The 16351-nt window shown below is 38.8% G+C and overlaps 1 protein-coding gene across 7 annotated transcripts in view; it reads right to left on the reverse strand.

The window, feature by feature from the left end:
* Positions 1–16351, reverse strand: part of LOC126292194 (glycogen synthase kinase-3 beta) — a 301006-nt gene that overhangs the window by 47975 nt on the left and 236680 nt on the right. For all 7 annotated transcript variants that reach the window (XM_049986039.1, XM_049986042.1, XM_049986040.1 and 4 more), the window contains 3 exons: positions 8007–8117; positions 6756–6993; positions 5842–6035 (listed from right to left, as the gene is read on the reverse strand). In XM_049986039.1, the coding sequence (XP_049841996.1) occupies positions 5842–6035; positions 6756–6993; positions 8007–8117 (543 nt within the window). The remainder of the gene's footprint in view (positions 1–5841; positions 6036–6755; positions 6994–8006; positions 8118–16351) is intronic.

Genomic DNA, 16351 nt, shown 5'->3' on the forward strand with positions numbered 1-16351 from the left:
TAAAATTATCTGCATTTGTATACTTTCCACTGACACAATATTTTCTTAATTGCAAAGGTGGGAACTATCCCTGCTACTTAACCTTCACTCTTCTAATCTCAGACTTCGGTACCCTTATCTTACACCGACCTCCATCATTTTCCTGCTAACACGCCACCCTCATACTCGCCTCCTATCCTCGTCTTCCTCTCTTCTCCAATTCTCGCCTCCCCCCCCCCCCCCCCCCAAATCACAGCCTCCTGATACAGCACCTGTCAACCCACCATCCTGTCCCTGCACACTGCAGCATGTCCTCCACCCCTAACATGTTATCTCCTCCCCATCCCATGCCTATTCTTTAACACCACTACCCACCAAAGCACCTGGAAATGACTGCAGTCATGTGTGCATGCAGTCATGTGTGCAGGTTGTGCTTGTATGAAAGAGAGTGTGTGTGTGTGTGTGTGTGTGTGTGTGTGTGTGTGTGTGTGTGTGTGTGTGTGTGTGAGAGAGAGAGAGAGAGAGAGAGAGAGAGAGAGAGAGAGAGAGAGAGAGAGAGAGAGAGAGAGCACATGCACTCATGCATCTTATAAGGAGCTTGCCCAACAGCTTTAAAAAACCAAATGGTCTACTTTTAAACGCGTCTGCCTGTCGCTGAATGCCTCCTCCAGTCGTAACAGCAGTCTATCCTAATTCAAATTGTTATTCCATCCCAGATTGTCCATTGTTTATTTCTTAGATTTTTGGGAGGATCAAGGGAATATACCATCAACCGTGAAAGAAATCAGACAGCAATTAAAACTCTGAAAAACAACAAGGCCAGTATGGAAAACTTCATAACAGCTCGAATTCTGAAATCATCACAAAGATTATAAAACATCTGCAACTTATTTACAGAAGATTTTGGAAGAATAGAATGTCATCTTAATACATCCTCTTCACAAGCAAGGTGATAGAAAGAGACAACAACAACTACAGGAGACTCTCTCTTACTGGCTAACTATAAAGTAAGAGAACCACTTGTATGAACATCAAGATCTCAGATGGAAACCCAGTTCTAAGCAAAGAAGGGAAAGCAGAAAGGTGGAAGGAGTATATAGAGGGTCTATACAAGGGCGATGTACTTGAGGACAATATTATGGAAATGGAAGAGGATGTAGATGAAGATGAAATGGGAGATACGATACTGCGTGAAGTGTTTGACAGAGCACTGAAAGACCCGAGTCGAAACAAGGCCCCCCAGAGTAGACAACATGCCACTGGAACTACTGAAGGCCTTGGGAGAGCGAGTCCTGACAAAACTCTACCGTCTGGTGAGCAAGATGTATGAGACAGGCGAAATACCCCCAGACTTCAAGAAGAATATAATAATTCCAATCCTATAGAAAGCAGGTGTTGACAGATGTGAAAATTACCGACTATCAGTTTAATAAGCCACAGCTGCAAAATACTAACACAAATTCTTTACAGACGAATGGAAAAACTAATAGAAGCCGACCTCGGGGAAGATCAGTTTGGATTCCGTAGAAATACTGGAACATGTGAGGCAATACTGACCTTACGATTAAGGAAAGGCAAACCTACGTTTCTAGCATTTGTAGACTTAGAGAAAGCTTTTGACAATGTTGACTGGAATACTCTCTTCCAAATTCTGAAGGTGGCAGGAGTAAAATAGAGGGAGCGAAAGGCTATTTACAATTTGAACAGAAACCAGATGGCAGTTATAAGAGTCGAGGGACATGAAAGGGAAGCAGTGGTTCGGAAGGGAGTGAGACAGGGTTGTAGCCTCTCACCTATGTTATTCAATCTGTATATTGAGCAAGCAGTAAAGGAAACAAAAGAAAAATTCGGAGTAGGTATTAAAAAACATGGATAAGAAATAAAAACGATGAGGTTTGCCAATGACATTGTAATTCTGTCAGAGACAGCAAAGGACTTGGAAGAGCAGTTGAACGGAATGGACAGTGTCTTGAAAGGAGGATATAAGATGAACGTCAACAAAAGCAAAACGCGGATAATGGAATGTAGTCGAATTAAGACGGGTGATGCTGAGGGAATTAGATTAGGAAATGACACACTTAAAGTAGTACAGGAGTTTTGCTATTTGGGGAGCAGAATAACTGATGATGGTCAAAGTAGAGAGGATATAAAATGTAGACTGGCAGGCGTCAAATCTAAAGACTTGCACCAGGCGAACGGTCTACCCGACGGGAGGCCCTTGTCACACGACATTTCATTTCATTTCATGGCAAGGATAGCGTATCTGAAGAAGAGAAATTTGTTAACATGGAGTATAGATTTAAGTGTCAGGAGGTCTTTTCTGAAAGTATTTCTATGGAGTGTAGCCATGTATGGAAGTGAAACATTGATGATAAATAGTTTGGACAAGAAGAGAATAGAAGCTTTCGAAATGTGGTGCTACAGACCAATGCTGAAAATTAGATGGGTAGATCGCATAACTAATGAGGAAGTATTGAATAGGGTTGGGGAGAGAAGATGTTTGTGGCACAACTTGACCAGAAGAAGGAATCTGTTGGTAGGACATCTTCCGAGGCATCAAGGGATCACCAATTTAGTATTGGAGGGCAGCGTGGAGGGTAAAAATCGTAGAGAGAGACCAAGAAATGAATACACCAAGCAGATTCAGAAGGATGTAGGTTGCACTAGGTACTGGGAGATGAAGAAGCTTGCAGAGGATAGAGTAGCATGGAGAGCTGCATCAAACCAGTCTCAGGACTGAAGACCACAACAACAACAACAACAACAACGTAAATTATCTTTTTTAAAATTACATGGGGCTGTCACTTACTACCGAAATCTAAAGACACAGCTGTAACATTTGAGGATTCTAAAACAACGTCTGACTCTTAACGGAGAACTCCGGACAAAGTAATTCAAGGATTTTGTATTTGAACTGAACTCTGAACTCCAACCTGTGAAATCCTTACAGTCTTTAAAATGTGTATTAGAAGAAATAGTACAGATCCGAAATGAAAATGTGATTGATTATTGAATGTACTTAACAAATCTGGTGTGAGTGAAACAGTGAACTGCCTGGCATTTGCCGATGATTTTGCTATACTTTCTTAAAATCCAGCAGATGAAGAAATTGGGCACTCAATGATGACTTTTCCAAATCACTCTGCCAGGACACTGCTGTACCATCTAGACCGTATGGCCTGCCAAATACCCACAAAGAATGCACGTGACTAATAGTGAGCGACATTACGGCACCGACATATCCCCTGGCTAAGCATGTGACTTATCTGGTGGGCTCTCGCATCTGCTTATCTGGTGGGCTCTCGCATCTGCAAGTGTACACATATACACACACGTATCAAACTTGGCTGGAGCTAAGGCTGCAGGAGCCCAACATTATGGGCAACTTTGATGTCATCCAACATCTCATATGAGAGCCCTTTGAAGACTTCGTAAAATTAATCAACAAGTTCAGCCCTAAGCCGACAGGTTTTTTTCCTCCACACACACACACACACACACACACACACACACACACACACACACACACACACACACACATTATTCTGACGACCTATTTTTTTCCCCCAACAGAAAATACTGTGAGCAGAGTGATGGCATAGCCATGGGCAGGCCACATCTGTCAGTTGTAGCAAATTTGTTCACAGTGTTCAAGAACAGAGCACTGCAAATTGCTTAACTAGACTGGTGTGTTTCTTTCCATGTGTCGACACTTTTGTCATCTGGCCACATCGCCTAGAAGAACTATAGAAATTCTGTCCATGCAAACTTCCTTTTCTTGACGTTCTAGCTCAGCACAGGCTCAACAGCTAACTTGCTCACTAAGTACACTGTAAGCCAAAGCACACAGATTTATACCTCAAGCCTCTAGCTGCCATCATTCCTTGTAGAACAACAGCGTGCACTGGGCACACTTAAGTCTGATGGCAAAGATGTGGCACATGGAATCCATCTTCCACAAGAATGGAAATGCAATCAACAGATTCGGATGGCCCTGTGAGGCAGGATCTCTAAGAATGACGTAGAGGACAAAAACAAGGCAGAAGACAATGAGAAGACCGCTTTCACACCATTTGTTGCCATCATATCTTCAAAAAATGGGAAGACTAATGCAAAAATCATCACACAAAGCCAATTTTCCACTTACCAGGCAAAATACGAGCTTTATTAGGGACAGTGAAAGATGCCATGAGTAAAAAAGTGCTGTACCATGTTCCGTATGTATGCAGAAGAACATATACTGGACAAACAATCCACAGAACTGAAGACTGATATACAGAATATGAGTGCCAGACCTGCTTACTGTAACCCTGTAAGTCTACAATAGCAGAACACTGCATTGAAAATGCTACCACTGATAAATTTTGGGACTGCACTGGCAAAGAAGCAACTGAAATATGTCTGACAATTTGACTGATACAGACAAAGGCTTCCATCTGAGCAAGGCATTTGAGCCAATACTACGCCCCATCACAGCAAAATGCGACATCCAGACATGATGTGTGACAAGGACAATGGACAGGAGGAAACAGAAATACACCACCACCACAGCATAGGAGGGGGGGAGGGGGGGGGAGGGGGGGGCGAGGCCGGAACTCTGGACCAGCAAGTATAAATACTGCCAGGACGCAGCAGGAACTTCGGCCCATCAGCACCACCTGACAATGTTGGAACAATTGTTAGTTGAAATATCGTGGATTTTCAACAACTGGATCTGGCAGTACACCTGAGAGCCTTGGAAGTATGGTAGATAGTCTCTCTGTTCTTTATTTTAGGACTATGGTTCAGTGCCTTGTGAAGGTACATAATAAATTTTAATGTTCATATGCATTTACAAGTAAGAGGTATATACAGACCTTGTTAAAATTAAGTGGGATCTCTTGCAGATTCAAACCTACACAAAATGACACGACACGACACAACACGACATGACACCAAATACTGGATGAAATTTTAAGTAAGCTAACAGTCAAGCACATCAGTATTACAATGTACTGCTGAAATATGTTAATTTGGTAAATTGTGAAGTAAGTTTCAGTCTACATTTAGTGTATTGCAATCCCTACTCTTGTTCTGGCGTAGGGATGTTGATACAGACCCTAAAATGAGGATAACTTTTTTTTTAATTAAACATGTGACTCAAGAGCTATAAAAATATCATGCATTTGTAACAAAACAAATCACCTACACATTTCAGTAAATTATCTTGTCTCTCTGGCCATTAAACTTTTTCCAGTATGCCTGAGTACTCTCAGTCTACTACTTTCCTTCACAGAGGAAAGATAATGGTTTATAATTAATTCCACCTTCCAGAAAAACTTATCAGCCTGTTGAGGGCTTCCAATAGTGAACTAATCCTAATTTACCACAGCCCATATGCTAGACACTAAACACTACTTAATGAATGAGAATGGGGGTATCTTACAACAATGTAACAAAAAGCTTTTAGTAATTAGTAGGCAATGTTGAGCCACCAAGAACAAAACGAGTCCAACAGGGCCTGAAAAAAAAATTGCAGTTGGAACAAGAGTTGGGAAACAACAAATTGAAATATTTCCTGAAACTAGCAAACCTATTCCTCTAAACTGCAATTACCCCTCTTTCATCTCTCAGTTTTCCTACACTGACCTTAGTTTTAACATACAAGACTGCTATTTCCCACAAATGAAAAGTAAATGCGGTCCAAAGTTTGGTGTCAGTTTGCATATTGTTTATTATCATCATCTACAAACACAACATAATCACCAGCCAAGGAAGTAGAAATATTGTACTACACATAAAAAAGCACTGTGCAGACGAAATTATTTAAAAGTGACATCTCCAGTAACTGCTGTAATTACAGAGCTCACTTTCTAGGCTTACCTTCTGCCACGGGTGAGACTTTATCTGCGGAAATTTGAACTCTGTGTAGTTAGGGTTCATCTCACGTATCTGTTCACGTGTCGGTGTTCCGAGCACCTTTATGATTTCAACCAACTGGTCGACGCCAGAATCACCTGGGAATATGGGCTGACCCAGGAGCAATTCTGCCAACACACATCCAGCACTCCATACATCTGCAAAGAATCCACACACACTTACTGTTTGGATGCTTAGTTAGGCAAACGTACACGACAGCCATTAGGAGGTAAAATATAATTTCTTGTACTGCAAAATTTACATGTAGTTATATATAATTAATTCTTTTCAAGACTGTACACTTTATTTTACCAAGCAGATTAATATCAAAGGGCCTGACACACACTGCACAGCGGCAGACAGTATCTTACAAGTTAATGAAGATTAGTTTCCCCTTTTAGAATGATACTTGTAAATGTTACTGTTATTTTCCAGCTAAAATTAATTTTTAAGAAACCACTGTTCCCTCCCATACTGTGTAGATGAATTGTGAGCCAAATGCAAAATCTACATTTCACGTCCAACTGATTGCTTCCTCCTGCGCAATATTTTAATTTCTGTTACATTATTTACTAGTGTAATGAACGATATTACATGAATAACGTGAAGAAACCCATTTTCATAACCATGTTTAACATTATATATAAAAAAAATTACGATCTAAATTTGCATCAAACTCGACATGTGAGAATATAGGACTCTCACAAAACGTTAAAAAAGAAAGTGCACGAAATTGTATCACATGATGAAAGAAATATTTTATATATAATACCTAAATTGAGCTGTTTTAGCCATATAAATGTGTACTTAAAATCAATTCACTGTTAAGAATAAAACAATTTTGCACACTGGAATAAAATGATTTTTACAAAACATACCTATTTTGGTGGTGTAGTCAATGGCCCCAAATATGAGCTCCGGAGCACGGTAATAGCGTGAGCAGATATACGACACATTTGGCTCACCCTTTACCAGATTCTTGGCACTGCCAAAGTCACACAGTTTGAGAACACCTGTCTCCGGGTCCAGCAACAAGTTCTGAGGTTTTATATCCCGATGGCAGATGCCTAATGAGTGAATGTACGCCAAGCTTCGAAACAGTTGGTACATGTACAACTGCAATGAAAAAGAAAGCAATACTGAAGTCTTGCACAGAAAATTAATTTAAAAAAAAGCAGGATATGACTGACTAGAACAAATGGTGAATGGGATGAGATGGTGAGGGAAACAATGGAACAGCATGCAGGAGATCTCAGAAAAGTTAAGAGTGTGGTACGGACATGTTAAGACAATGGGAGTTGACGAGATACTGGGGCAAACTCTTGAAATAACACGAGGAAAGAAACCAAGAGGAAGAGATGTCGTTAAGAGTGAAGCGATCTGTAGACAAGAGAGGAAAAGACAGATAGGTGGAGAGGCTTATGTTCGAAGTAGACACAGTCACGGACTTTACATTGCAGAAGATGATGAATAACTGGAAATAAACTATTTATTTTAAAATTTTAGTGTATTTGTGATATTCATGTTTCAATGCATTTATGCACGTATGTCCTTTCCTTGTGTCATGGGGAGTCGACAGGAAACTTTGACAATGTAATACTGTGTGTTTCGTTTGAGGCAGATGACAAGATTTACATGAGCAACTGCGAAAAGATCTTTCCTTTTTCATGCCTTATTATAAACCATTTATCAAACAATAGAAAAACTCAGGATGGAGTTTAACAATATTATGGAAAGGATAATAGCAGGAACTATCTTTTTCATAACAGTGTTATAAACCACTTATTCAATACCACTAAAAAATAAAATACATGGTAAGATTAAAATTGTGTAGGCTAATGCCAAATCAAGTCCAATATTGTGCGACTGGCACCATAGTGATTTGTACTTTACCAGAGCTCTGCATCTTCGCTCAGCTCTTCCACGTGGGAGATTCTTGATCAGTATTATACTTTAAACAATAGGCAATGTTCTCACTTTTGTTTAATATGTATGTTCAATAAATCCTCACAGAATAACTACTTATGCCTATTTTCCCCTACTCATGAGAACCCCTTGTTGTTTTAAAGTCATTTTCTAATTCAAACACATTCAAATATATTGCAACACAGCTTAACAATGGCACTTACCTTAATAAAACTAGTAGGTATAGTTTGCTTAGATTTACTGTAATGCCTTGCAACTTTGTACACAGTCTCTGGTATATACTCCAGTACAAGATTCAAGTAAACTTCATCTTTCTGAAACACAAAGAATAAACAAACCTTAAGAAAGATTATGTACATCCTACTCTCTAAACGTAGTCATTCACTAGGTCTTTCCTGTGCATGTGCAAACGCAAGAAATACATCTGTAATCACATTTCTTGTACACTATATTTGCTCCACAGATCATGGGCACCAGGAAAGGATAACCTGTTCAAAGACATTAAAGTGATGTCAAACATTATTACAACTAAACACAAAAACACCATCTGGCAGCCCAGCACAAGTTATGTACTGAGCAACAAAAACCTCTCTAAACTAAAATACCCTAAAGGTGAATGGAACTGTAGTAAATGTTGTTATGAAACATTGAGAGATTAAATGAGCCATCCAGGCACATCCTAAGAGTTCAATCTGCCACTACCTATTGTCCTATTATTATTATTATTATTATTATTATTATTATTATTATTATTATTATTATTATTATTTCTTTCTTATCTCAGACGTTATGTCTGGTCAAAAGTAGAAAGTGACGCGGACCTTGATCAAGCGCGACTTCCTTTTAACTGTACGGTATATGTTATATTGCATTTAGGAACTTTCGGGTAATTGAACATGTATCAATAATTACGGATTTCTGTAGTTGTATATATAAGTTTGGATGTAGCTGTATTGCATTGATGTACTGGTGGATATTGTGTGGTATGACTCCTGTAGTTGATAGTATAATTCGTATAATGTCAACTTTATCCTGATGCCACATATCCTTGACTTCCTCAGCCAGTTGGATGTATTTTTCAATTTTTTCTCCTGTTTTCTTTCGTATATTTGTTGTATTGGGTATGGATATTTCGATTAGTTGTGTTAATTTCTTCTTTTTATTGGTGAGTATGATGTCAGGTTTGTTATGTGGTGGTGTTTTATCTGTTATAATGGTTCTGTTCCAGTATAATTTGTATTCATCATTCTCGAGTACATTTTGTGGTGCATACTTGTATGTGGGAACGTGTTGTTTTATAAGTTTATGTTGTAAGGCAAGCTGTTGATATATTATTTTTGCTACATTGTCATGTCTTCTGGGGTATTCTGTATTTGCTAGTATTGTACATCCACTTGTGATGTGATCTACTGTTTCTATTCGTTGTTTGCAAAGTCTGCATTTATCTATTGTGGTATTGGGATCTTTAATAACATGCTTGCTGTAGTATCTGGTGTTTATTGTTTGATCCTGTACTGCAATCTTGAATCCTTCCGTCTCACTGTATATATTGCCTTTTCTTAGCCATGTGTTGGATGCGTCTTGATCGATGTGTGGCTGTGTTAGATGATACGGGTGCTTGCCATGTAGTGTTTTATTTTTCCAATTTACTTTCTTCGTATCTGTTGATGTTATGTGATCTAAAGGGTTGTAGAAGTGGTTATGAAATTGCAGTGGTGTAGCCAATGTATTTATATGGGTGACTGCTTTGTGTATTTTGCTAGTTTCTGCTCGTTCTACCTGTCCATAATGTAGGTTTTTTATGTCGATAAATCCCCTTCCTCCTCCCTTTCTGCTTAATGCGAATCTTTCTGTTGCTGAATGTATGTGATGTATTCTATATTTGAGGCACTGTGATCGTGTAAGTGTATAGAGTGCTTTTAGGTCTGTGTTACTCCATTTCACTACTCCAAATGAGTAGGTCAATATTGGTATAGCATAAGTATTTATAGCTTTTGTTTTGTTTCGTGCTGTCAATTCTGTTTTCAGTATTTTTGTTGGTCTTTGTCTATATTTTTCTTTTAGTTCTTCTTTAATATTTGTATTATCTATTCCTATTAATAATAATAATAATAATAATAATACTCTTAACAGATTAAACTGTTGGAAAAAGTCAATTCTACTCCAGATAACTCCCAGCTTCCTCAGAAGCAGACCTGGTGACTGATGCGATTTTATAATACTTTAGAAATGATATGGATGGACTGCAACAGTACTAGCCTCTTATTTCAACATCTTTACTACAACCTGGGAATCTAGCCACAGCACTCTTCCAGTTACACTGTATTAAACCAAGGGCATCAATGATGATGATAACAATTACATTGATAAAACACACATGACAATCTCTGAAGAACATGTTTAACAACTAAAGCACAATGAACACCACCGCAGCACGAATTACTCAAAGAAGTTTCTATGACATTTGACAATCTTCAAATATTATTAACCCTCACGTTATCAAGCGGGGTATTCTGACTACCGCAGGTAGATTTTTTTCCCTGTAATAATGTTATCTGAAGGGCCACATGCCTGTGGTTTCATGACTTTGTACTAAAATGATTGACATTTAATTCACACTCTCGACTGTCTAATTTTTTTTTGCTTTGTCATTGTTATTCAAGTCATTTATTGGTGGGATTGTGACACTACCCCACTTGATATGAAACGTCTTATTTGTAGAAAAAGAAGATTTTTGGAAATATATCTGTCATTCATCTTCTTTGTTGAGTTTTGCCATAGATCCAATGTTTGTTATTGTTACTGATTACTTTTGTTGAGTTGAATTTGACATTCGCTGTTGAGCTGCCATTACACAAGTCAGTATTTCATCTGCAAGTAATGATGTCCAAAGGACATTCTAGTGTAGAGATCATGGAAATTCTATACAATTCTGATGTCAGTTACGATGAAAATGAATTGAACATTGATAATGAACTGAATAAAGATATGGAACCTCTTGACGAAGACCATATCATAGCATCATCAGATGAAGCTGATGATGAAATATCAGAAGACACTACACATTCATGTGAAGAAGAAGAATGTGAAGAAGGTGAAGACACAGGAAATTTGTTTTTTTTTTCTAGAAGTGGACTACAATTTTCTAGTGAACCACCAAAAGGTGGGCGGCATCGACGTCACAATATTTTGAACATAACACCTGGTCCAGTGAATGATGGAAAAACAATCAAAACAATAACAGTCATTTTTATTATTTATCTCACAGGAAATAGTGAGCATCATTGTAGAAGAAATGAACAGGGAAGCCAAACACGTAATTTCTTTGTGGAATGCAGCTCATTATTCGAACAAGACGACATGGAGAGAGTTAAATGCAACTGAAGTGTACGCTGTATTAGCAATTCTAATAGGAGCTGGCAAACTCGTGGACATTGAACAAGTGCTTCCAATCTGTGGGCAGGTAGTGTTGCCTTTCAGCAACCATTCATTTCTGCTGCCATGTCAAGAAACTGATTTTTGTCTATACTGAAATTCTTGCGATTTGACAACAGACTCAAGAGCACAGAGAATTGAAGAAACCAAGGACAAGGAACAAGCCATCAGGGTAGTGTTTGACAAATTTAAATCTACCTTGTGGATGAACTATCCTAAGGAATACGTGACTATTGATGAACGATTAGCAATGTCCTCAGGAAACTGCCCTTTTAGGGTTTATATGAAGAGCAAGCCTGGCAAGTATGGCATTAAAATTTGGGTTTGTGCTGATGTGAAGACATCTTACTTATTACAGATTCAACTCTACACAGGAATGGTGGACAATACTCAGGAAGCGAATCAAGGACAGTGAGTTGTTTCAGATCTGATGAAACCATTACTGAATAAAGGTCATGGTGTAACAACTGATAATTTTTTCTCCAGTTTTCCATTGGATGCTGAACTACTAAAATGAAACATGGCAGTGGTTGGTACCTTGCGTTCCAATAAGAAAGAGATTCCGAAGGAGTTCTTGCCAAACAGAAAGAGAGAAGTTCACTCTACAATGTTTGGTTTCACAAATGATTTTAACACTAGTTTCCTGTGTTCGAAAGAAGGGAAATGCAGTAATACTACTCTCGACTCAGCATAATGAGAGACAAGTGAGTGGTGAAGAAAGTTAACAAAAACCCGAAATCATACTGCACAACAACAAAACCAAAGGTGCTGTAGGTAATGGGGACAAAATGAGAAGAGAATACAGAGACGAACAAGGTGGTGGCCATTAAGAATCTTCATGGAAGTGATAGATATTGCAGCACTGAATGCATACATTTTGTACACTCAAAGATTTCCTGAATGACAGAAGAATAACCGAAGCCGACAAACTCTTCACGACTGAACTGGCATTTGGACTCAGCAAAGGCAAACATGGAAGAAAGAGCCAAAAAGGTTAACGGTCTTCATAAAGATGTACAAGATGCACCGAAAACTTGTGGTATTGCAATTCCTACAGCAGTGATCCAGACCCAGTGTTCCAAGCTACCAACGCCACAACGATGTCACGAAAGAAAGAGAAATATATATAATAGAAAGAAACTTCCACATGGGAAAAATATATAAACAAACATTCCAAGACTTACCAAGCGGGAAAGCGCCGGTAGACAGGCACAATAAAATAACACACAAACACAAAATCTCTAGCTTTCACAACCAACGGTTGCTTCTTCAGGAAAGAGGGAAGGAGAGGGATAGACGAAAGGATGTGGGTTTTAAGGGAGAGGGTGAGGAGTCATTCCAATCGCGGGAGCGGAAAGGATAGGTATATACTCGTGCGCGCGCACGCACACACACACACACACACACACACACACACACACACACATATAAACAAAGATCCCAAGACTTACCAAGCGGGAAAGCGCCGGCAGACAGTAATATGTCTGCTTGTGTCTGTGTATGTTCGGATGTGTGTGTGTGTGTGTGTGTGTGTGTGTGTGTGTGTGTGTGTGTGTGTGTGTGTGTGTGTGTGTGTGTGTACACCTGTCCTTTTTTTCCCCTAAGAGAAGTCTTTCCGCTCCCGGGATTGGAATGACTCCTTACCCTCTCCCTTAAAACCCACATCCTTTCATTTTTCCCTCTCCTTCCCTCTTTCCTGACGAAGCAACTGCCAGTTGCGAAAGCTCGTAATTCTGTGTGTGTGTTTTGTTCATGTGCCTGTCTGCCGGCGCTTTCCCGCTTGGTAAGTCTTGGAATCTTTGTTTTTAATATATTTTTCCCATGTGGAAGTTTCTTTCTATTATATATATATATATATATATATATATATATATATATATAGACACACACACAAGCAGACATATTTAAAGGCAAAGAGTTTGGGCAGAGATGTCAGTCGAGGCAGAAGTGCAGAGGCAAAGATGATGTTGAATGACAGGTGAGGTACGAGTGGCGGCAACTTCAAGTTAGCGGAGATTGAGGCCTGGTGGATAACGAGAATTTTACAGTGTTGACGAGTAATGCTCGCATTAAGTTTGTAAACATTGTTAATTATAATCAATGATGTTAGAACAATTATGAAGTATATGATAAAGGTTTTTGTATTTTTGATGTGTCCTATATTACACGTACGTACATTGTACACCATGTAATCCTACATGATCAAATAAAATTCAATTCATTTCAACTTTCACAAATTAACTGCCACATTTGGCTGGCCTCTATGATCATATCCCTTCCTTCTGCCCTGCCTTCATTGATGTTCCCATCACACAGGATAGAGGCATCGCTATGAGTATTATCTTTTCTCTGGTAGTGTACAACGTCAGGCTCATTAGTTGCAACTTTTTAGTAGATATGTATTTATTAATCATTATTATCACTGTACCACACAATATGTACTTTATGACAGAAAATAACAGAAGAGTTACTACAAATGAGGGTATCACTTTCCGTCTCCTGAGTCAACCTGAAGATTCCTTAACATGACCAGCACCCTGTAGACTACAAAGCAATATGGGATATGCGGCTTCTGTGACAAACAAAGGTTATTATTTGACAAACATGCGAAACAGAACACTGACACTCTGATGGTTCTGTCAGTTCAGCACACTTATTTCCTCCACCACCTCTGTAGTAACAGCAGCAGCAATTTGAAACTGATCTCAATGAACACAACATTTGAGTCACAAACACCCATACAGTTCTTTGTATGATTAGTATTGTTGCAATGCATTAAGTTATGACACACATGCTAAACAAGTATGCAAAAAGTTTTCTTAGTTATTTTGAAAGGGATGTGGATAAAGGCAGAAGAGAGAGAAGTTACTTTTGGTGAATGGTCTGTAAGTCACTTAGAGAATTGGAGCTGACGATAACATTACATTACATTGTGTATTAAACTTAAACTAAACATTTGGATCAGAATAACAACTGAATACAGAAAGTGACAATAGTAAGCAAACACAGCATTGTCACAGTAGTAACTGGTGAGCAGCCCCAAACTGAGTATGTTCGCACAACTTCTGTTAACACGCAGTATTGTGTTCACCTGCAAGAAAGTGATCAACTTATTACTTTTCTCCTCAGTTTAACTGCTAGCTTCATAAATTATGCTGCATCAAACAAATATGGCAACAGGGAAACAAAACACACAATAATGACAAATTACAACTGTAGCCTTTCAGAGCAGTTTGTTATCTAAAGCTGATACTCGTGACCAGTACAAAAGGTAAAGAGAAGTATGACAATGAAAATGTCAGAACAGAAATGAAAAGAGAGAACTTATTCCTCAATTAGTTGCTGCTATGAAAGCTGCATTGGAAACAACTAGAAACCAGTCGCTGTGTTATTCTGATAGCCAACTCCTGAACACACTATCATGGAAGCACTTACTCGGACAAATCAGTATAAATAATTTTGATGCTCATCTAAAAACATGTAAGGCACTTGTTTAATAATGAAATTGTGTACATAAGATTTCTTGTACTTTGTTAAATTCAGAAACAGTCTGGCTCTCAATAGCAATTGGAGAGCATGGTGTAGCAAGCCTGAATGTATTACCACAAAGTTAGGGAAAACAAGATCAAGTTGTTCTAGTCACAAATACTCTTTTTGCCCTCCAGTTTAAAAACTTATTTTCAGAACAAGATTGTTCTCCTACATTTTAAAAACTTTGTTTTGTAAATAAGTTCACAGTCTGGGAGCTGCAGGGTGATTGAGCTCTGTGTGCATATCTGGTTGCCCCCTTGCTGTGAGTCAAACTATTAAGGTAGGATGGTCATGCATAGCCGTACACACACATCCTAATCTGGCTTCGACTGAACAAAACCTGTGTGTGTGTGTGTGTGTGTGTGTGTGTGTGTGTGTGTGTGTGTGTGTGTGTGTGTGTGGTGGGGGGGGGGGGGGGGGGGCTGCACATCCATCCGTGTCTCGACACACATGTTAACTGTTGTCAGTTTGATATTTTATCTTACTATTAAAAGCCCGTCTGTGTATGAGCAGCAACAGTCTATTTTACCATCGTGAAAAGCCACACCACAGTATTCGGTGACTTTTCATACAATCAGGTGTTATCTGAAAATCTGTCATATCCACAAATTACTCTGCTAACTACAAATTACTCTGGTAAGTAAGAACAGACTTTGTTTTTGCTGATATACCATATCCAATGCTGACTACAACATTGTAACAAAGCAATACATATCCTGTATATTACTCATTTTCGAAGTACTGCTAGAGTGGAACAGTAATTAGAACAATTTGTCCTAGCAATAGTAATCAAGAAAGTTATGCTCTGAGATTTGATATGTGCTACCAGGAAATGGAATAAATGGGGCGTAGACTGAACACAAAGTAGGAAAGAAAAAGAGCGTTGGGAGAGACGTGGCAGGAATGAGCTGGAAAGTTACTGAGAACAATCCTCTGTTGGCTAGAGTGTGACATTAGCATTCATCTCATTATGCTGTCAGTACTGCTAGGACATCACTACCATCCTCATATAGATTACTCTTATGTTATAAAAACTTCTGTAGGAACCAGCATAACACAGTTAAGTTGCAAGCAAAATGATTCAAGTTCATGACCTCACTGGATCTTCCTGCTGGATGCAAAATTTATAATTCAGGGTTCCAAGAGCTGTGCAGAAGCTTTCAGGTCTTCCCTTCAAAATGTGAGATTATGGTGTTCCATGCCATTATATACACAAAAAAATTAGTCAACTGAAAAAAAAAACAGCAATTGTACCACTGTAAATCTTTTGGATATAAGAGCTTTTATAGGAGATGACCCAACTGAGAGGTGTGAGCTGCAAAAGAAATTCCGGCGAGCAGCAGTGGGGACATTACAACCTGTAACTAGCCCTGTTGTTTCTTATCCACTGTACTCCCACCCTTTCTCCCCCATGTCACATTTGCATTAGTTTGATGAGCAAGTTACTAGCATTAATAAGTTTCTTGTGGTGGCCATTTTCACAGCAGCTGTATATAAGTTACAGTAGTTTAAAAGAATAATGCAATTTGCACACTGCTCAGCAATTTTTTTTAACTTGTGCACCCAGATGCATTTTGCCTTA

Source organism: Schistocerca gregaria, chromosome 9 (genome assembly GCF_023897955.1).
Source record: "Schistocerca gregaria isolate iqSchGreg1 chromosome 9, iqSchGreg1.2, whole genome shotgun sequence".
Lineage (NCBI taxonomy): Eukaryota > Metazoa > Arthropoda > Insecta > Orthoptera > Acrididae > Schistocerca > Schistocerca gregaria.